Below are 23,112 nucleotides of genomic sequence, written 5' to 3' on the forward strand. Positions count from 1 at the left end.
AAACAAAATCAAAACAAGACTTTGTCAGATGCTCACCATGCAAAAACTCTTAAATGGACAAGATGGCTGTTCTTGATTGTCCCTCGCTCCTCCTCCACTGCCCTGGGACGCTGGAGGCCTGGAGTAAAGGCCAGGAGGCAGGGCATTTCTCTTTTCTTTTTACCAATGGGTTAAGATGAGCTCATGAAGTCAGAGATGCTCACCTGTCTCCACTTTGGAGTGGTCCATCCTGTCAGTGACCTTTTCTTGGCGGATGAGGTAATCTACAATCTGCACCCCGATTGGAGGCTCTGAGTGTTCCCACTCCAGGACTACCAGAGTGCTGCTGGGCTCATGGACCGTGGAGAGTCTCAGCCTGAGTGCAAGAAAGGGAGAAACAAGACATGGAGACCATGTTAGTTCTTTGACGCTCTTCTGATACCAGTCCCCTTCTCAAATGCTTTCCATTCGAGTTCTCCTTCTAACCTTTCTTCACCAGTCACTACAATGATCTCTCTGAGTGCCTGTCTCCTTCACTAGAGAGGAACGGTTCTTGAAGACCCCTGGAATCTATATTTTATTACTCTAAGTGCCTGTTACATATCAGGAACTCAACAGATGTTTGCGAATAAATAAAAAAGTAGGTGAATCAAAGATGAATGAACACCTACATCATATAGGGTCAATGGATACAGCATTCAGGGTGGCCCTTTACAGGGCTTGGAAATGTAAACTTCTGGATTTGCTCTCGAAAATAGGAGAATGTTCCTATAAAGCTCATGCCAAAGCTTACTGAGATGGTTTCTGGGAAAGCCCTGTATCAACAAGGCCAAGATCAGCTCAGTTTCCATAGCATTGCCAGGATCTGCTCTGTGGGGGGAACCCTGGCTTTCCCTCTTGCTACGAGTACTAACATATTTCCTTCCTGACACTTTCTGCTGGCTGGGCCTTGCAGCAGGCTTGGTTTGAGGCTATGCTCATGGGGGGCTGCACTGGGCAAGAGAAAGTTGACCACATGTCAAGTTCTCCTCAGGGTGATGTCCTGTGTCTACAAACTCAGGCTCTGATTTTGGTTTCTTTCTTTGCTCTTGGGTTTCTTTGAATACCCCAATTCCTGACTCCAGACTTTCTTTGATTTTTCCAACTCATAGTCTCCTTCCATGCAAATTGTCCCTTCTGACCACTTTTTTGCCTTGCCATCTCATACCTCCTTGTATCTTGCAGAGATTCAATAAACATTATTGACATTCAGTGGTATGGATCCCCTAATGGTTCAAGTGGTTTCAATTTGCTGCCTTGTTGTGACTTCATATGTGTATCTCAGGTTTCTTACTGGCTTCCAGTTGCCAGTTTCTTTCTAGACCACGGACTTCTGGGGATTTTCCCAGCTCCTTCCTGCTGACTCCAGTCTCCCTCCATCACACATGTCCCTGCCATTCACCCTCATCCTTGGTCCCCATATCTCACAACCTCTCAAAGTCACTGTCCTCTGGTCTCTACTCAGTTCACAGCTGCCTGTCGCTGGTCTCACTGTGACAGGTACTATGGATGGAGCACACCAAAGCAATGGTCGATTTCAATTCAGCAAATGTTTGTTGAGCACCTATTACTCATAAGAACGTGCTTGGTGCTAAAGACGCAGTGGTGCACAAGCCAGCTCCAGTCCTTTCTTTTATGGAGTGCTCAACAGACAAACATGCAATTATACACATGATTATAATAATGTGTGATAAGGACTTTAAGAAGAAATCACGGGAGGCTGTGGGAGCAATAGCAAGGAATTCAACCAGTGGGAAAATAATACAAAACACATGCTCTTTAGTGGCTTACTATGAAGGAGTGCATAGTTTGCATATGACATTAAAGATGGATTAGACCCAAAACAGTGCGGATATTGACAAATTCATTAATTAGAGTCATATGCAGAGTGCTATTTTGAAGAAAAAAGCATTAGGAAGCTTAAGTAAGTAACTAAGCCTTTCTGAGAAGTCAGATTCTGTGAAAATGTGGACTAAAGCCGGCCTCTACTGAGAAACAGCAGCATGCATGATTTACAGGGCCTGGTGTAAAACCAGAGAGCACTTCTATGTCCAATTACCAATAAACATTTAAGAAACGAAGGTCTGCTACTAAAAGGAGTGATTAAAATTGACAAGAGAAGTGAAGTCCTTAATAGATGTTCCTGCTTATGGAAATTTAGCCCAATTTGATCTTTAGCAATGACATATAGCAATGATCTTTAGCAATGACATATAGAAAGGAAATCAGCCCTAGGCTACCAATGGTTGCATCTTGTGTCCACCCGATGATAACTGTTTAGTGGCTTCAGTGTGACAAAATGCAGGTAGTTTTCTTAGTTGGTGAATCCATCTAGAAGCACCATCTGCTCCTATTGGCTCCCTTTATACCAAAAGAAAGGACTTTTACTGATAATGAACTTGATTCTCTTTTGACTCAAGAGGTACAAGTCATGGCTGTAAAGAGCAAGAAGCCAAGTGCTGGTGTATCTAAAACTATCCATAGAGAGAGGGCATGTAGACAAGAGAAGACACTGGTTTGTGCTGATAGCTACTGTTGTGTTCTCATCTTTCTCTGTTCTCTTCCTGCTGACCCTTGGCTCTTTGACGCCTACCCATATTTCCATGCAACAAGTTGGAGGGCAGCATCCATAGGACCAGTCTCTCACTTACTGGTGTCCTCCTGCTGGTTCATTCCTGCTGACTCAGCCCTCTTACTCCCACAGGTCCTGATCCTCCCTTTGGGCTTTCTTTGCCTTGCCAGCCCATGGGGCCATGCCATTCCAGCTGTTCCTGCCAGCACTCTTTAGTAGATACCATATGTCTGTGCTTCATTCCCAGGTCAGATGCCATAGTAGAGGCTAACAGGGTTCCTGCTCAGGCCTTAACTGTCAGGATTTACAGGAATCTGGCCAGCTCTTTTCAGCCTTCCCTTGAGGGCAAGGGAATTGGACATGTTCATCCTGAACCATCTTAGCAGTCCTTTGTACTCTGTTCACCCCTCAAATGCAGAGGGCCCCTAATGTGCATCTCTGACCCACTCTTCTTCTGAGTTGATACTTAGTTGGGAACATCCTTTCTCATTGCTGTGGTTCCATTTCTTATTTCTTTGGGGTTGATTTAAGTCTTCTTATCTCTAGTATCTATCTTCCAGACCATCTTTCCCTCTGACCACTGAATGTCTCAGTAGGACTGCCTTGCTATGTCTCCAATATAGGTCCAACTGAACACAGCTTCTCTCTCCAATCTGTATATCCTCTGATGCTTCTTTTCTCAGCTGTGGCCTATTTATCTTCCCAGCTACTAGGGCAGAAGTCATAGGTCCATTCTCTACTTCTCCCTCCCACACCAGCAGTTACCCATAACCCCCTGTTGGTTCTACCTAAAGTCATCTCTCTGTTGTGTCCTCTCCACATTATCATGCCTGAGATCATGGCTTCTTAGCAGTGGTGGCTCTGCTTCCTGCTTGATGACCTTGGGAAGGTCATTCAGTCTATCTGAATGCATTTCTTTGTTTCTTAAATGGAAGTGGTAACGGTCCTGGATGGCTCCACACAGTATTACCACCCAGGAAATGTGTTGTTGGACTAGCAGAGTCTCCCTGCAGATGTCTCACTTTCTCCACTGCAACGTCACTTTACCCCTCTGATCTTCTGGCCATGCTGTCCTACCCTCTTCACCCTCAGGAAGAAATTCAAGTGCCATTTCTTTTGTGAAGCCTTCACCATTCCCCAAATTCAGACTTGACCATTCCCTTTCACACTTGACTGAAATGTCTCTTCTAACTCTTAGCAGACCATATCTTCTACTATTACACTCTGTGTGCCTGCCTCCCCTGAGATTGAAAGCTCGCTGAGTCCAGGCGCTGCCTCGTGCTTTTCTTCCTGTTACCTAGCACTGAGCCTACTGCTTTGCAATGACTGGACACTCAGTAATATATTTTGCAGAATCAAGTGGAGGTGTGCACACGAATGAGAGTCAGAGAAGGGGAATCATACACTGGCTGCGGGAGGGGCGCACAGGTGGGGAGTCCATCAGCTCCAAAAGCGGTGGAGTCGCATCGACACCAGTCCTCGATGACATCTCCGGTCCCTGAGCACCAGAGGGAGCTCATGGTGGCCTCCTGTAAGAGCTGCAAAAGAGGACAGAGGAAAGAGTGAGTGTCCAGAAGCCAGGGCGGAATCACCACAGGCAAGAGACAAAATCAAAGCTTTACTTGGTCCTAGATAACGCCCAGCCAATAGGCTGTGGCACTGCTTCACCATTTTCTGATCAAAGATTCCTACCCCAGGAGACCATTTCTGGGAAGCTAGACCTCGTAGGACTTCTTGGGCGCCGTTCTCTCTCAATGTAACAGTTCACCCCTGTGGTTGAGGGCTGTCACCTTGGAAGCAAGTCTTACTTCTCCCTCCTTCTCCTTCTGTCAACCCACATCTGAGGCCCTTATAACCATAACCTCTTTACCACCAACTGTCCCGACCTCTCTTCCTTCTGCCCTGTGGCACTTGGCCTTTCTCAAATGCCTCTCTGGTATCCTCCCTTGCCCTCTGCACCCTGCCCAGCACTACTGGATTCCTTCAGCATGCCTTGTACCTCAAGTACAATATCTGTACAGATCTGCCTTGGGTTGTGATTGTGTGTGAGGCCTCCCTTTCCTGGTAGAAGGTAGAAAGAGTGAGGCATTCATTTGGGCTGCGAACTGTGCTCTAGAGCAGTGTGCCCTGGGTGAGGACTTAGGCTCTGCCAATCGCCACCATGTGACCTGGGGCAAATTAGATGAACTTGGTTTGAGCTCTATGATAAACCGGATTTATAGCAGAGGATGCTTAAGAGTCAAAGGGATTAGGTCACTTCCTCACTTCATGCTTTGCCTGACTGAACCAAATTCATGTCAAAAGTCTACTTTTTTAAATTAAAAAAAAAAAAGAAAAAAAAAGATTGTGCTAAGTGTAAATAACTTGCCAAATAAATGCTGAAAAACAATGACCAAATCTTTAAGATTTCAAGGGTTAAGATTAAAGATTTAAAAGAAAAAAAAAAGTCTACTTTTTTAAACTAGGAAAATAGGCTTTTCATTGAGAGAGACAGAATAAAGAGGGAACTGTGGCTGCCCGTGTAGTCTTCAATCAATCACTAGCTAAACACCTATACAGGCCTATTTCTTGGGCTAAGCATTAAGAATGCAGTGGTGTGTAAGACACATACGGCTCCTGCCCACATAACTCTTGCAGCCAAATAACAAATAAGTGAACAAACCAAAGTTACATAAGTGAACAAATAACTAGGACTGGCGGTATGGGCTCCAAAGGAAAGGGGTGAAATGGGACAGGAGGGACAAGAAAGGAGGGCAATCTCACAGAGGGGTTTGGAAAGGCCTCCTGGAGGAGGTGTGTTTTTATCTGAACTTGGAGGGACAGATCAAGAGTTCTCTGGTCACAGAAGATGGGGAAGTGTTCCAGGCAGAAAAACTAGTATTAAGAGGACTTCAGCCTGGATGAAACTTGACCTCTAAAATCAACTGAGAAAAGGCTCCTCAGGCTGTAAGAGACCAAGTGAAGAGCACGGAGGTGCTCAGCAGGTGGGAGGGGGCGGAGCCTGTTACAGATGCCAAATGGGCCTGGTAAGGGGCAGTGTCACATTCTAAGGGCAGGGGAAAGCTATTAAAGTGTTTTATTTATTTTTTAAAAAATTTTATTTACTTATTCATGTGAGACACACAGAGAGAGGCAGAGACATAGGTAGAGGGAGAAGCAGGCTCCCCGCGGGGAGCCCAATGTGGGACTTAGTCCCAGATCATGCCCTGAACAGAAGGCAGATGCTCAACCACTGAGCCACCCAGGTTCCCTGCCATTAAAGTGTTTTAAAGAGAGGAGCAACATGATCCGATCTTCAACCCAAAGGAGTAAGGACCAACACTTATGATGACAAACATTTCTTCAAAAGTTCTAACTTTCCACCTCTGAGTGGAAATTCCACGAGTTCCTACTCCCTGAATCCTGGGCTATTGGTAGCTGAAGAATGTAGGATAGGGTAGAAGAGGAGAATCAAGAGGGAGCCCTTTTGGACAGGAAGAGAAAAAAGATTACATTTTTCTTGGTATCTACAATTGTTAAGCATTGCATCCTCATTTGTTACTAGATTTAATCCCAAGTCCAGAAAAGAAATAGGATTTTCCCATTTATGTTATTATTTGGCTTTAAGGAAAGTAGCTGAACTTTAAGCCAAGTTCATCCATCCATCCATTCCTCCATTGATTTATTTCATTCATTTATTCAGCAGAGTGTCAACTACTGGTAGGCACTGGGATTCTATAGAAGAGTGAGAGCTTCTCATAGTCTACAAAAAGTAAACAGATACGTGTGCACTCATGATAGCAGGTGCTGTAGAAGGTGTAGGGACATAGACAGTGGGGGCTACCTGCAGGAACAGGGGTGGGCCTGGGAGAATAAGGAAGGGTTTGTCATAGCTGGTGATGCTTGAGTTGAAAACTGGAAGTACTGTAACAGCAGGAGTTTGCCAGTGGCAGAAATGTAGGAGAGGCTGTTCCCGGGAGAGAGAGTGACAGTCTGAAGGGTCAGATGTACAACAGAAAATATATTGTGTTTAAGGGGGTACCAGAGGTTAAAATTTAGAGAATAGGATATAAAGTATAGAGAGAGTGCAACCTAACCAGGTAAGCGAGGACCAAATTGGACAATGAACTGCCCTTATAATGATATGCTAAGGATTTTAGATTGCATTTAACAGATTTTCTTGCTGAATTTTCTTGCTGCAATAGGATCTGATGTATTGGGAGGATGGATTCAAGGTATCTGTGTTCCTGGTGATAGATAGATGTTAGGGAGTGACAAGAAAAGTTAGGGAAGCATACCTGGCCTCAGGTTTGGACAACTTGGTAGAAAAGAATCTCATTCACTGGGATTAAAACACAATGGTAACTGTTTAGGGTGGAAAATAGAGAGTTCAAGTTTGTTGGGTTTGAGACACCTGGTGGGTTCTATGGTTTGACCTACTGGTTTCTAGACTGTTTCTAATCACTAGACTGAAATATGGCATCATAAATGATCTAGTCCCATAGAAGGAGGTCCAGGAGGCCAACAGAGGTTAGAAAATTGGTCCCATGGCATCCGAGGTGGCTCAGCGGTTTAGCGCCGCCTTCAGCTCAGGGCCTGATCCTGGAGACCCGGGATCGAGTCCCGTGTCGGGCTCCCTGCATGGAGCCTGCTTCTCCCTCTGCCTGTGTCTCTGCCTCTCTCTCTCTCTCATGAATAAATAAATAAAATCTTTAAAAAAAAGAAAATTGGCCCCAGACATACCAGAGGAGTAGAGGTAAGAATACATACCGAATTACTGGTGTCATGACTTAACACTTCTCTTCCTTTACTACTTTACTCTGTATCTCCACTCTTTGTGAGAAAGGGGAAGTAAGAAGGGAAAGCAGAGGAGCAGAGAGAATGAACAGAGGAGATGGAATATATTTAAGGAATAAGAGAGAAGAAATGTGGGATGGCGACTGAAGCAGCTCAGGGCCACCTTGCCTACATGTTCAGAAATTAAACGTTCAGATATGGCCAGGTGGATGATCTCTCCCAAGTCCTCTCTTAAAACCAGTGCAGGGAGACAGGGAAGGGCTAAGGTCTGGCAAGTAGGAGTTCCAGACAGGGTGATGCTAAAGACAAAATTTCCTTCAGCTTCCCCATTTTGCCCATGATGCTCCTGCGGGAAGCTGGGAGTCTCTGCTCTCCTCCCACCCAGCTCTCCCCTACTCCATAGATCTGCATGCCTTGTCCCACAGGGCAGTGCTATGAGGTGCTCCCTACCTCTGCTGATGTGGGGCAAGCACTGAGGTAAGGGCACTGGATTCAAGCCACCAAAGCTTTGGGTCTCCATGGTGACACCAATCCATCCTTGCCAGCCCCCTAGTTTCTTTTCCACAGCTCCTCCTCCCCAGTCACTTCTACTAGAATGAAGAGGAATTCATAGGCCAAAGGAACCATTTATCCTTTTGTTCCCATGAGAGACCTTGTTTTAAAACACTCAGTGAACTATCAGTGGCAGAAACAGAAAGGTGAGAGCAGCACACACGTGCAAAATCCCTCCTTGCTGGTCTGAGCATCACCTATGAAACAACTGTGACACACCAGGTGTCCCTTAAAAGAGGAAAGAGAAAGCAATTATCACCCTGCCTGGATGGGCACAGCTCTTGGGCAGGGAAGCAGCTCTCTGCTCTGACTATGTCTTGTCCCTCAAGGTCACCTTTGCCTATAGTCTCAGAAGTCCCACACCCTGAGCTTTCATGTTTTTATTCTTGTCATCGTCATCATCGTTGCTGTTGTGTGTGCTGTGACCCACTCTGTTCTTTCTGTCCTTGAGGAGATCAGAGAGCTAGGAAATGAGCTAAGCCACTGTCTCTGCCACATTTCTCCAACTTATCCTTTTGGACCCATTCATTTTCTCATAGCACCTTTGGAAAGGGAGCCACAGAGGGAAAGGAGGAGTGGCTGGGAAATGTCATGACCTAGCAGCATAACATAAGGCAGAAGATTTGCAAGGAGGTGTTTTTTTTATGGTGAGCCACGGGCAGGAAACCATCCCCACCCACCCCAGACTAAGACCAGACTCTTCGCTTTGAGACCTGTGCCTGAAGCACTCCTTCTAGCCTCATTGCAGCCAATTCAGGCCTGGGATCTGTTAGGACAGCAGAGCCTCTTCCCATGACTGTCCCCCAGGCTTCCTGAACAATGACTTTGGTGACTAAGAATGCCATGTCTCCTGATCTACCTTCTTTCTCCAGCCCTTGTTGCTCAAGAATCTACACAAATGCTGAGTTGTGACTCCTGAGTCATTACCATGGGTGTTGTGGATGCGCTGATTTGATTTAATATGCAAACATGCAAATCTAAGCAAATTATGTGCCTGGATTAGCTAAACAAAAAGTCTCACCATCCATATTCTAGCACAGAGCTCAACTATACCCTGTCACGTCCCCAGGCCATTTGGAAAACCCTCTGTTGTTGCTGATGCTTCCCTGAGTCAAGAGTCCCAGGCCTCTTACCCTCTGGGTCTGGTTATTGGTCACCAGTTCATAGATGGGGGCTGCTCTGGTCACCTCCAGCATAACTGGCTCAGCAGGAGTGTCAGGGCTGGATGTCACATGACACAGGGGGCAGGATGAGGGGCATCGTCCCTTGCTTTGGCATTCCATGCGGACTCCAGCCGCCATGCGCTTGGTGCCAGACTCCGACAGGCTGGCGATGTATTCTGGGAATGTCAGCACCTTAGGGTCTCTTTCCCGCTCCTCTGACTCGTCAGATGGGGAGTTGCCTGCCAGACACAAAATGAAGAGGAATGATGAAGCAGGCAAAAGAGCAAGGTCTTGCGTGATCTCATGGCCCTTGAGTGCTGGAATCAAATCCTAGGAAGGTCACAAAAAATCACTGACATGTTACAGGATGTGATTCTGATGGCCCATTCAATGCGGGGAACCCGTCCTCCCAGGAACCTATTAGAGTTGGAGAGCCTCCCAAATGTGAGATCAGGTGGTTTCCCTCTGGAGAATCCTCAGCTCCACTGATCGATCCCCTCAGGGGGATGCATCTGCAGTGTCTGTGCAGGACCTACGACTATTGTCAGTAATACAAACAGTAACAACAGTGATTATTCTAGGACTCAGTATCATCATAAAATGAAGATATTGATCGTACCTACCTCTAGCATTGTGTGACGAATAAACGGCAACATGTTTTTAAAGCACATAACACAGTGGCTATTGATGTCCAATCATCATCCTAACAGTTTTAAGTATAACTAGAGGTAAGGTTTACCTAAACTATGAAGTGAGATCTGTTCCGGACCTCCTTTAACCCTTAAGAGAACTCTCTGCAAGGAGTTCTACCATTGTACCCATTATATGGATGAAGGAAGCAAAGCCAAGAGCCTCAGGATCACACAGCTAGTCTGTAAGCACTAGGATTTGAATGTAGTTTGGTCAAATTCCAAAGCCCTCAGGTCATTGGGGAGGAAGAGGATATTTCTGCTTCATTATTCATCAACATATTAAAGACGGGATTTGGGCTTTTTCATAAAGATGTGCAATCCAGAGAGATGGATTTATATTGCCCTTGAATGATGAGTGAAAGATAGAGAAATTCTTGGTTTATTTTTGGTGACAAAGATGAGAAATGCCTACCTGAAAATAAATACTACTTTGTTCCCTATAGAAGAAAGCACTGCTTGGTATTTGTCTTCCAAGCCTTTGTGATTTCCCATTTAACTTATTCATGCTAGATGAAGATGGAAGTACAGTACACTGACCAAAAGCCCTGGGCTCTGTAAGAGATTCCAAAGTCTTTGTGATACAGTTGCAGGTTTGAACATCAAACAATTTCATGGAGACCACTAGGCTTTTAGAAGCCAGGGGCAGATAGAGAACATTCACCCTGGGCATCTTGGACCTCTCAGGAATGTGGTACTTGATAGGTCAGATATTTGGGGGGCATGGCTGGAAGGGTTTGCAAAGGGGTTCCAGAAGGTGACTGTGAGCTACAGCTCATTGACTTTCTAATAGGGTTCTCTCTCATGGGGTCCGGGGAGCTCTCTGCTCTCCTCCCCCGTGTTTGCTATGTAATATGAACCCATTTGGAAATGTCATGAGACATATCAACACTGTTGTTCTCCAGATGAACAACCTCATTATGAGGCTGAGGCATCTTCATCCAGAAGCTTCAGTGGCATGGGACTCCTCCTGCACGTGAAAGCAAAGGACTCACTCAGTGACTATAAACGTGGGATATAATTTATTTCACATTTGCAATTGATCTAATAGCAAACCCAGAGTTGAACCAAAGCCTTTCCTGGCTCCTAGAAGCACATAACTGCACACACCAAAACTGAGAATGATGTTATCAAGCAGGGAGGCCCAGGAGCCCACACCAGCCAGCCCCAGAGTCACTCGGAACCACTTGTCAATCCTGATTGACATTCAGGTTTATGCCACTCAGTCGATCCTGAGGCTGGGAGTATTTGTAAAGTGAGCACAATCTAGCAGGAGTCTCCTCACCCAGGCATCAATCTTCAACAGGCTACAGGAACCAGGCAGAGATAAATGAGGTGAATGGATTCTTGATATGATTTCTAGAAAAAAACAGGCCTTCATTTTTGGGAAAGTGAATGAAATTTAAAAACAAGATCAGGAAAGACATGGTGCTCCTTTTCAAGACAAAGTTTAAAAAATTTTGCTATGCAAACCATGCCAGAGAGCTTGCAGGTCTCTTGGAGGGCCCTGTGGCCCTTGCAGGTCAGATGCATTTCATCAACCCACCCACAGCCCTCCTCGGTGAGAAAGTCTTCAACAGAGGCTGGGAAAGAGTTCCCACGAAATGACCGCTAGGTGGTGATATCAAGTCTAAAATGACTTCTGAGAGAGGAAAAATCTGTGATGAGTTCTGCGTGGCCACTTTGGCACCACAGAAAACAAACGTATGGAAAAGTCACACCTGGCTACTTGAAAAAGTTTGTAGTGGTACCATTTTTTTCTATGAAATAGTAAAAAAGTGAATGAGCAACACACTTCCATAAGATGCATCCTAAGGAGAAACATAATTGAGACAGAGCTCAGAGACAGAAAATTAAAATCCCCTTCGATGGAGTAACATTTGCAAGAGGAAATAAGACTCCATCAAATTCCTTTTCTCTCACGTTTAATCCCCAAATACCCAGGAAGTCCACCCCCTCCCTCCCCACCGCACACCCCATACACGTGCTTGGGTAGGATGCACCGTTCTGAGAGTCGGATGCGGCCACTAGAGGGCACTGCGCCCCCAAACACAGGGTTGCTCAGTGACCACCTCCCGGCCCTCCAGCACTCCATCAGCACCGCTTGTAATTGCTGTAAACATTGGAGGGGCTGTTCCCTGGCCGCTGTCTTCTGACTCTCCCAATTAAAATCAGGATTCAGCGAATCCCTCTCAATATGCTCCAGCTCTGGGTAGGTGCAAGGCTCGGGAGGAGAGAGGCGTGCAGAGGAGGATGCAAAAGAAGATAGATGGTGGCAGACCACCAAACTCTCGTGTTAAGCCTGAATCCTATTTTCCTTCTCCTGAAAATCTTCAGGTCCGTAGAAAGTGGGCCTTCTGAAGGCCCCTCCAAGTCCCATTATCAGGCAGCACAGAACTGTCTAGAGAAGAGCTGGATTTATACAGAAGTGATGAGCAGTGAACTCCCAAAGCCATCTATTCAGGCTCCAGCAAAGAATAGAGATGTGTGTGAGAAAGAGATTTTTCAAAGAGGAAATGCATTTTCCATGGGCAGTTAAAGACACAATTGGGAAATACTCCTTAAAATGATGGAGTCCGGTGGTGAAAGCCCAGATAAATCTCCCTTTGCCCTATAGAGCACCTATAACCATCATGTCTGTGGCAAGTGAAAGAGTAGCTCAAATCCCAAAAGCTTCAGGAGAGTCTGATCTTTGACATTTGCTTTTAACTCCCCCTCAGAGGTAGAGTGGGCAATAGAGAGGTCTGTGTAGAGAGTCACAGGGAGGAGACCCCACCTTCTTTCCTTAGGGTTCAATGACTCCCCCCTCCACTGCTTACTCTAATTACAGTCCATAAGTATTTCTTGCCTCTTCTGCCCTCTAGATCCTGGGTGGAAATGCTCTAGAACTTTAAGACCCTGTCTCTTGATAAAATGGATATACAATTTCAAAAGTTACAGAGTCTCTGGACATAAGAAAGAAGCTACAGTTAAGGTCTTAAAAGATTATAATTGGCAAAGGTGATCAAGAACACCGAGGTGTGGCCCGCTCTTATCCCTGTTTGCAGAATTCATCTCGTTGCTCTCAGGGAGGCTTTGGAGTCCAGCCATGACACTTAGCTTTCTTATAAGTAGAAGAACAGCCAACCTGGAATGTAGTTAACAACCCCAAAACTGCAAAGCATTTTGCAAATACAGTTTGCTATAAATAAATGCCATTTGCTTTAGGCTAAATCTGTATCCTACAGCACACAGTGGATGAATTTCCCCAATAGAATATTGTGGAACGAGAATATTGGCATCCTCGATATTCAGAATCTCATTGTGGATGAGCCCATGGCCTTAGGTGTGTACATACTGACCCACCTAGACTCTGGAACCATGCAAGGATGATAAAAGTGACTGACCCATCCTCATGCAGGGTCTGCTCTGCTGGTAGGAACTGACAGGTCATGGAGGTGGATTAGTTGTTATGAAGTAAATTGGTACAATTCCTCTAGGATTCTGGGACGGCTTAGGAATCTCTCTCCTGTGTTGGTGCCCAAGGCAATGAGATGCTAATGACATCACAGCTAGAACTACAGAGGTAGTTCATTAGGCAGCAAAAAAACCAAATGCAAACTAATTAGATCCTGGCTCTTGGAGACAGCTTAGGATCTATGGGAAAGAAGACATGGGGCAAATGAAACACAGCCATGGTCAACTGCGCCCTGGAGCTCACGGGCACCCTGCATTCCATCCCTCTCCAGCCAGTTCCTGTTCACACTGGGTGTCCTGGAGTTATCTGAATTCATACTTCCGTCCATGCACTCTAGCTCAGATTAGTCTCTCAGGATGTCTGGTCACATCTTTGGACAGAGGTTCAAGTCACCCTGAATGACTTAAATTGAACTCCTAGACTTGCCATAAGACAGTCTCTAAAATCTGAATAAAGTACAATGTGATGGATTAATAATCAAGGGAAAGAGGAGAGGGCGTAAACTGGCCACTTCTCTCTACTCCTCTGTATGAGACAATGAGTGCTTGGGGCCAGTAACTGTTTTTATCTTGGAAACTCCTTTACCTAGTTCAGGTGTATCCATAGCCATCTTCTGTCTCTGTCTCTGTCTCTGTCTCTGTCTCTCTCTCTTTCTCTCTCAATAAATACAGTTAGATAGACATATATCCATGGATATAGGTTTTTTGGGGAAGAGTAAAGGGGCTGAATACAATAACTCATGATCACAGATTTAAAATTTAAAAACAAGTTAAACATAAAGAATAAAAACAAATCATTTGTAAACAGCTAGCCCCTTAACTAAACTTTAAACAATCAAGTGGCAAGAACAAAGCAGTATTTCAGCAACAGCCAACTCTCTGTCTCTAGCCAGGACCTCTTCCACGAGTGTAACACAGCTTCATTAATAGCTTGCTTGGGAGTCCACCTAAATGGCCAATGGGCACCTCAAATTTGATGTGTCCCCAACCGTTGTGGCCATTCCTCCACACTCTCCCCAGCAATCTGCTCCTCCCGCAAGGTGCTAGCTCAGCAAATGGCACCGGCTTCCTCATTGCTCTACATGGAAGCCTTGGCTCTGTTGTTTGTTTTCCCTTGCCCTCTCAACCAACCACCCAGTCTTCACATTCTTTACATCTCCTAACTGTCCACTCCTCTGCTTGCCCACGGCTGCCTCAGGGGCACAGCAGTTGGAAGTGTGAGATTGAGTCAAACACCCTGGGATTGATTTCTGTCCTTATCACTTGCTAGCTGTACAATCTGGGGGTGAGTTGCTTGACCTTTCTGTGCCTGAGTTTTCTCATATAAAAAGGAGATACTAACTGACCTGATTTAGTAAAGCTGTGGTAAAGAGCATTGGTACAATTCACGAAGAGAGTTTCACAGTGCCTGGGATGGAGTGAGTACTCTCTAAAATTAATTATTCTCACAATGCCTGTCTACTTGTCTGCCCTGCCCACCAGCCACACCATCAAACGGGCTCCTTGAACAGCAAAACTGTAATATCCCACAGTGCCTAACAAGTAGCTAATGCATTTGACAATTCATTAAGCAAATATTTATTGAATGCCTACAAATGTTTGTCGAATTAATAAGTCATTTATAATGACTTGTAGACAAAATGACTAGGTGCTAACTAGACTGGCTGGGTTTCAATTCACTTCCCTTCTTGCTGTCCTGGGTTCTTTTGAGGTTTTTCTAGTTTCCTCCTGCAGAGAGGACATCAATCCAGAGCAAGTTCCACTCCTTTCGGGTACAAATGTGAACTGGCCTGAGATGATCTGGTCACAAAGATTTAAGAAAATACTGCCAAAGTACATCTTGCAAATTGCATAAAAACACACATAGGCATCCCAAAGGTTACTGATGTACATTGAGTTAAGCTTAAGAAAAGGAGCAGCCAACTGTGGCACCAAGGAGCAGACAGTGGTTCTCCTGTGACTGGTCAGTGTGGGAAAGCTGTAGCCACTAATGTCACAAAGGGGCCAAAGGATGTGGTTGGTGTCCTGGGCCACGGGCACCAAATAGTAGCTGAGGTGGAAAGCATATCGCTGTGGGGGTGTAGGCAGCTCTGGAAGCTGAGTGACGGCACTTGTACCAGGATTCAGCATCGTATATCATATATTCCACTTCACCAGAAAAAAAAAAAAAAAACAGTGGTTGTAACAGCCCGAGTGGGCGGACATTCCAGACTACAAGAATGATCCTCAGGATGAAACACGAAAACCCGTGTCTTACAGCAGTTTTCCTACTTTGCACCATCTCAGCCTGTACATAGGAGCCCACCAAAGCTTCCAGCCACACATTCATCATTACTCATTAGCTCAGAGGAAGCACATCTTTGGGGATGTGCTTTTGGGATCAATACTGGAAAACTATTGGTTCACTATTGTCCAACATATTCAGAAACAGTTCCAACTCCATAGCGTTTATATTCCTGTCCTTTCCTACAAATGAATTTACAATTTTTTTAGACACCCTTTTGTCAGAATCTAGTCTTTACTTTTTATTCTAAAATTAAAGTTTCTGAAACTTCAGATCTAGCTCTCTGGTATTTCTTTGGGAAGTTTCTGGAAATCACAAATGGTCTTTGTTATAAACATGAGCAACAGCTCTGGGTGTGGTAAGGTCCAGTGTAAATAATTAGCAGTCATCAAATATCCACTGGGCACCTTAGCAAAGCATCATTAACTGGGAGGTTGAGGAAAAGGTGTCTTCTGGAAAATTGAATTTTTTGTTTAATTGATACTTAGCCAGAAAATGCTTACTTTTCCTCCAATTCTTGTTGACATTTTTCTTCTCTAAAAATGCAGTTTTCCAATTTTCTGCCTGCCTCGTGAAGCATTGCCTACCAAACAGAATTAAACCTTTTCCCAAGGCACCTCCAGGTGATCATTTTGCTCATCAATTATGACTATGCAGATTTGGAAGCTGTAGGAGACAGAAATAAAATGGTATATATACTCCAGAAGGCTTTTAAAACTTGATCGATAACACAAGGTTACATTTTCTTAAGATTGCCCCCCCCCTCTCCTTAATGGGCATGTTGTCAAACAAATAATTGCCTGGTTGAGGTTCCGGGATAATTAAGTTCGTGTGAAACTGAGGTTTCCGTGTCGGTGCGGTGCCTTGTCCTTGCAAAAGTTGTTGGTCCTCTTTGGCATGGGAACAGTTAACTCAATAACAAACTGACCAAACCTCTGACCAGAACTCACCAAAGCCTCTGTCAGCCTCTTTTTTGGTCAGTGATAGTGATGGTCCATTTAGGAGGAGAGGTTGGGTCCAAAGAATGCCATAGCAGCATCTGCCAAGGGATTGATAAAAACACACAGCTAGTCTTGCCTAGCCCGGACTCCCACTGCACCCCTTTTAATCTTAAACTTCGTGTAAAGAGGGAAAAATGAAGATAGTTTGGTGAGCCACCACTTTGAAGATGCACAGGGACCCATTTCTACACAGTCCATGTGTTTAAAGAGGATCAAAAATAAAATCCAAGAATTCCTAGGAAGCCCTAAAGCTTTTACTTCAGAAATGAACCCTTCTAATCAGCCAGACTTCGAGTCCCCGGTGGGCAAGAAGCTGCCTTATGGTTTTTGTTGGACTGTCATGGTTCTCACCCAATGCCTGGCATTGGATAAGCATCCAACAAATCCCTAGAGATGGCAAGAAGCAAATGAAGTTTAGCTCTTTCTGGTCTCTTGTTGCCTGCAACTCCTCAAGTCTGCACCACAAAGCCTCACTGGGATTCAGCACAAGGGCCAGGCCAGGAAACCTGAGAGGGCTCAGGGGGTTCTGGAAGCATTTCCTTGGTGCACACGTGGGATGAGTACAGGAGACTGGGCTGGTATCACTGTTCCCCTCCCAGCTAAAGCGTCTGTCTTTCTCTCTTCCCTCTTTCCCTCCATCTTTCCCTATATGTTTACCAAGTGCCTCTCTGCCCCCATCATTCCTACTAGAAGTAATTCCCCTGGTACCTGGAGCCTGTGTCCAGAGGAACACCCAGCACTGTGTCAGACAGGGTTTGGTGTTATGTCTTGTCTGTCCCACGCACCTCCAGGACAGGGCCTCACTCATTCATGTGTCCCCAGAGCCCAGCACCCGATATTCCGTGGATGCTACCTCGGCCTTGGCTGGAGTGTCATAAATGTATGTGTACACTGTCGAACACCCCCCTTTTTAATGTTGACATGATGCCATTTTGTTCATTTGCCTCTCATAGTCCCATTCTTTTTTCACCAAATGCCTTTCATGGGGCTCTGAGAAGTTCCCCACATTTTCGTTTTTGTCATGTCCCTCCCCCTTCCATTTCCCGGGGCTGCCAAGACAGATCACCACCTGTGGAGTGGCTTCCAACAACATCAATTTATTCCTCTGGTTCTGGCGGCAGAAAGCCCAATATCGAGGTGTCAGCAGGGCCACACACCCCCTGCAGGCTCTCAGGAAGAATCCTTCCTTGCCTCTTCCAGCTTCTAGTGGCTTATGGCATTTCTTGGAGACTCTCGGCTTGCAGATGCATTGGTCTAGTCTTGGCCTCCATTGTTTTGTGGCTTTCCCCTGTGTGTCCAAATCTCCTTCTCCCTTCTAAGAACACCAGTCATTGGATTTAGGGTCCACCCTAAGTCCAAGATAACCTCATTTTAATTATATGGGCAGAGAACCTGTTTCCAAATAAGGTCACATTCTGAGGTTCCAGGTGGGCATGAATTTTAGGGGGACACGTCTCAACCCTCTGCAGTTCAAGGGCCTTGAACACTGTGACATCACCCGGTGAGCCCTCTGCTGACCCACGGCCAGGGACGATTCATTTGCTGGCCCCTTGGGAGCTGGCCAATCACCCGCTGGATTTCCTCCCAGGGCACCAGGCAGCAGGACGAGGGAAAAAGTTTCTGGCTCCCTCAGCATCCCAAGGCCCCGCTGCAGCTGTGTGCAGCTTCTTGTCAACATCAAAATAAACCTGACATAGAGATTCAGAGTCACAGCCTTCCGGATGTGCAGAGCTGCATGGGATTATCCCTGCTGATTCACCAGACAGAGTGGCATGGGGAGGGCCGGGGAGGGCCAGGCTTAGAGAGAGGTGAAAATGAGGAACACCTGCGGGATGGCTCTTTGCAAATCTCCATTAGCAGAGAGACCACGTGAGTGAGTGGGCACGCTCAGCGGGCTCCCGTTAAAGAGCCTCCCATGCACTCGTCTGGAGATTAAGGCTTTTTTCCTCCAGTCTTGTGTTTCTTGTCTGGGAAGCTGAGCTAAGAAGCCAAGCGTGCATCTCAGACCACTCAAGAGCAGAAGGTTCCCCCCCACCCCTGCCTGGGGTCCTCCCCCAGAAGGAGCCAGCACGGCTCCAGGGAGTAGCCCAGGCACAAGTAGAACGAGGAAGCAGGACCAGAGAGAAACAGAGCTCTCAGCAGCAGCGTGGGCCTCTGCTAACGTTAAATGCTCCACTAGGGACCTCGCTGGGCTTCTAGTGTGATCCAGGACGGAATTAGTGATGTTTTCTTCTATTTACAAGGCAGCATTATTTCCCAACTATGGGGTGCCTGTAAGCTTTGCCAGAACCATCCCCTCGGGACATTCTCAATGTGACTCCTTATACTTCTTCCTCCATTTACTTGGTTTCCTGCCCTCTCTGCACCAGCTCAGGCCTCATCATCTCTTTTCTTTCTGGCTTCAAATCTGGACAAGACGAGCGCAACTGAGAGAAACTCCATGACAATTCTGAAATGGGTAGAAATCACATGTGATCAGTACCTGCCATGGCTCCACATGACAAGAACCTGGCTGCACACAGTGTGTGTGTGTGTGTGTGTGTGTGTGTGGCCAGGATGCACACATGAGTTACACATAGGTGGGAGCCTCTCAGGGTTTATGTGGCTCCACAGCAAGAGATTCAATGCCTTGCTGAGATACTGTGAAGTCTGGCTTATAAATATCTTTAACTACCAAACGGTCTAGAAATTTTTAATAAAAATATTATTCAATAATAATACTACTCCAACCAGCAGGGAATGTTGTAACGGTCTCCATTTTCCTCTTGATACTCATCTAGCTTCTGTTTTTCAAATGATTTTGGATGTTAAATCCTTTTGCTGCCCTGACCAATTTATTCTGCAAATTAACTGTATATGACAGAACTTAAAGTCCGTTACCACTTAGCTTTGCCTCACTGAAATTTATGCCGCTTTTCTGCCCGTTGGAGCCACCAGCTCAAATAGATTGTGGCTCCTGGTGGTGATTTGGATTCTGCTTAAGTCCCTTACATCTTGGTCCTCATCTCTTGAGTTTAAAATGTGCTGAGTGGACCAGGCCTTTTTCACCTCTCGGTAACCTGTGCTCTATTCTCAGACACTATGGTCTCTGCAGCTGCCCATCCAGCCTTAATCAAACTCTCCTTACGGGATGTGCTTTCACCCAGAGCTGTGACCCACACTGGTCTGCGAGGGAGACTCAGTGACTCAGCCTGGCTGCAAGTGGCAGAAACAACCAGATACTCAGGCAAGCAAGAGTTACAAGATGAAGAGGCTGGCAATGAGTCGCACAAGGATGGAAACTCAGGTTGTATTTAAGAGAGTGTGGTAACCAAGGTGAGGGACAGAAACAGCACCATAGCAAGCCACACGAATTGGTTCACTTCTGGGTAATTCAAGTGGAGAGACACTCTGACGCTAGGGAGGGCAGTCAGGATTCCAGGACCTCATGTTGGTATGACACAGTGTCATATCAACAATAGTTGAAGCAGCTGGTGGAGTTTGGAATGGATATGACAAGACCTGAACACAGGCTTGGGAAGTCTGTCTCTCTCCAAATATTGGAAGGGATGTCACACGGAGGTGGGATCACATAAATTCTGTGCATTTCAGGGGGTAGAATTAAGATCCAAGGAAGGAAATGAGAGGGAATGAGTTTACTGGATCGTAAATTTTCATTGAGCGCCTACTGTGTCAGATACAGTACTCAATGCTAATGTACACAGATACATCTTTTTCAAAGCTCATTTTTCAGTGTGCGAGGTAGAGGAGTGGTTAGAAAAATAGAAACTGATATGATGAGAAATGAGAAGAGAGGCAGTGGAGATGGGCTCTGGGCATACCTACGAGGAAGTTTTGAAATCCACTTCGCTGGACTGGGGAAGACTGAAGAAAGACACTTGATTCCTTCAGGGACAAGCTTTATAATAACTTACAACTGATACAAAGTGAGACGGGCAGACTTGGAGATGGTAGGTTCTGGGCTAGTGGAAATGGTCACATGGAAGCCAGCGGAAGCCAGACAGTCACTGTCAGGGACTTCACAGTAGGGGGAGTGCTTCAGAAGGGCTCTGAGTCCCTTTCAATAGCCAAATATTAAACTTCTATTACTCTGTGACCTCATCGTTTCAGTCTTCCCCTAAATCAGTGGAGAGGCAGTCTGGGGATGTGCCTTTGAACAAATGAGTCTGACTTTGGATAACATGCCAGTCCTCAGATACCGTGTTGGGATGTGCCACCCTAAACAAGAATAATTTATTTTACAAATATTGTTAGAATACTTCTTAAAAATTCTTCAAGTAACCAAACATGTAAAAATAAATAAAAGTGGGGAATACACTGCTAGGCATGTGGCATCACTACTGTTTGGTAAACATAAGCAGCTCTATTGTTTACCGAGTCATTCAAGCATCTACTCAGAGCTTCAGGGTACAAGCAGCCTAATTTGAAAACTACTGACTCAGAATCTAATGACATTGGCCTGAACTGTTCCAGGAGTAACCAAGTGTGCTCCCCCACCGAGAGGACCACGTACTGACCTGAGAAGGATAATGCCACCAGCAGCAGATTCTATCATTCGTCATCTATGGAGTCTGCTTCCTGGATTTTGCCAGACCAAAAGCCCTGTGTGGTCACTCCTACTTGGGTGATAATAATGAAAGCCAGAAAACTTATCCTCTTGACCAAGAATGGATCTATTCAATCACGCAAGTTCATCTCATAAAGAAAGGAATTCATGGAAATGTGAGAAGAAGGCAACACCCCTGTAGACATTTCTGTGTGTGTGTGTGGTGGGGGGGTGCAGACAATAGAGTGAGGAGTAGATGCAGAAGCCAAATCTAAGGCTCTCCTTCAAGCAGTTGTATAGAGGTGTGTATGTATTAACGCTTTCCATTATTAACTCATCTCATTCAAATATCATAAAGAGAAACTTATCATTTTGTTCAACCAAGGTGATGCTATGATTTTACCTTATTTCCTTGCATACTTGTAGCAAAAGTAGATATTAAAACAATGACAAGTATTAAAATGGCCAGTGCGGTTCCTAACTAGTCCCTATCAAGGAAGAAAGAGGCTTTCATGTAGCAGGGCCCAACTGTCATCATCTGTAAAGATGGCCATCTTGTCACTTTGGTCTTTTTTGTTTTGAAAGACAAGCAAGCATGGGGGGGGGGGAGGTGCAGAGGAAGAGGGAGAGAGAGAATCGTAAGTAGCCTCCACACCTAGCACAGAGCCCAGCTGAAGCAGGGCTTCATCTCATGATCCTGAGGTCATGACCTGAGCTGAAATCAAGAGTTAGATGCTTAACTGACTGAGCCACCCAGACCCCCCATCCTGTCACTTTGGCCATTAAAGCCCCTGACACCATGGTCTCCCTTAAAGTCTACTTCTCTCTTGTGCACACATTCAATTCCTTCTGTTAGTAGAGAAACTAATGATTGATGGAGAGCAGCAGCAAACAGCCAGCCACCCAGCCAGCCAGAAATGGCCTTGTTCTGCCCCTGAGCCAGCAGAAGCTCCCAGACCCAATAGTGTGTGAGGACATGGTCTATAAGGAGGCCTCTCTCTCTGGGACCTTTGATATTGGACCAATGAAAGAAAAGCAGATATCTGGTCTTGAAATTTAAGGGAAGGCCAGAGAAGAGTGCAGCAGGCCTGTCTGTCTCAGGGGTAAGCAGTTGAGATGGACACTGTAAGCATATTGTATCCCAGGCCATCACTTCAGCTGGCAAAGACCGTCTTCACCTGGAATTCCTTATCTCATGAGAGAAGGCAATTAGGGCTCGGTTCAAATCCAGAGCTCAGGGACATTTGGTAAGATGCTTAAGTTATTGGGCTAGTTTCCTTGTGTGTTAAATTGGTTAATAACTTATCTCACAGGATGATTCTGGGAGTTAAATGGGACAATACACATAAAACTATTGGCCTGGCTTCCAATATCTTAGCTCTCAATGGTAGCCATTGTTCACTATTATATTACCATTATCTAGCATGGTCTTGGTACCTGGGAGGTACTCAGTTCATACAAAAATGAATGAAAAACAAATACACAAACATCAATGCTCAAAAACAAAATAAGGATCTTCAGGAGCCAGAGATGGAACAAAAATACTCAGTAGTAAATGAGGACTAAACTTTCAGGCTTTGAATCTGCAGGAATTAACCCACCAAGGCTGCCAGGAGGTCAGTTACCATATAGATAAGGGATCAGAAGTCCCCCTCATTGTGGAGAAACAAAACTAGGAATGAGGAAGGGCTCCACTGAGGAAGTCATGCCTTAGTCTGGGCCTGACAGTACTGAGCTGCCAGCGCTGAGATGGCAGGAAGAAGGAGCACCAGAATGTGGCTGACCCACTGGCTTTAGTATTGGAGACACAAAGTCCCTGATAGTCTCATGGGGATGAGACAGAGGGAAGGAGAAGATGATGCTAAATTCATAATTAGTTTGTGACAATCTGTTTCCATGTATAACTTTGATGCATGATGATCAATCAAAAGATGTAGCTGGTTTGCCTAATGGTGGCCTCTCAAGCGTCCTTTTGGTAGCATGCTTATTCAGAATGACATGGTCCGCATGGTCCCAAAGTGACCCTCAAGGCTGGCAACCCATGTCTCCAGTAGT

At 45.5% G+C, this 23,112-nt stretch overlaps 1 protein-coding gene across 4 annotated transcripts in view; it reads right to left on the minus strand.

Moving 5' to 3' along the window:
• Positions 1–23,112, minus strand: part of ASTN1 (astrotactin 1) — a 300,822-nt gene that overhangs the window by 26,775 nt on the left and 250,935 nt on the right. For all 4 annotated transcript variants that reach the window (XM_026001246.2, XM_072733094.1, XM_072733093.1 and 1 more), the window contains exons 17-19: positions 9,052–9,320; positions 3,995–4,128; positions 204–355 (exon numbers count right to left, since the gene is read on the minus strand). In XM_026001246.2, the coding sequence (XP_025857031.1) occupies positions 204–355; positions 3,995–4,128; positions 9,052–9,320 (555 nt within the window). The remainder of the gene's footprint in view (positions 1–203; positions 356–3,994; positions 4,129–9,051; positions 9,321–23,112) is intronic.

This window comes from Vulpes vulpes, chromosome 13 (assembly GCF_048418805.1).
Source record: "Vulpes vulpes isolate BD-2025 chromosome 13, VulVul3, whole genome shotgun sequence".
NCBI classification, from domain to species: domain Eukaryota; kingdom Metazoa; phylum Chordata; class Mammalia; order Carnivora; family Canidae; genus Vulpes; species Vulpes vulpes.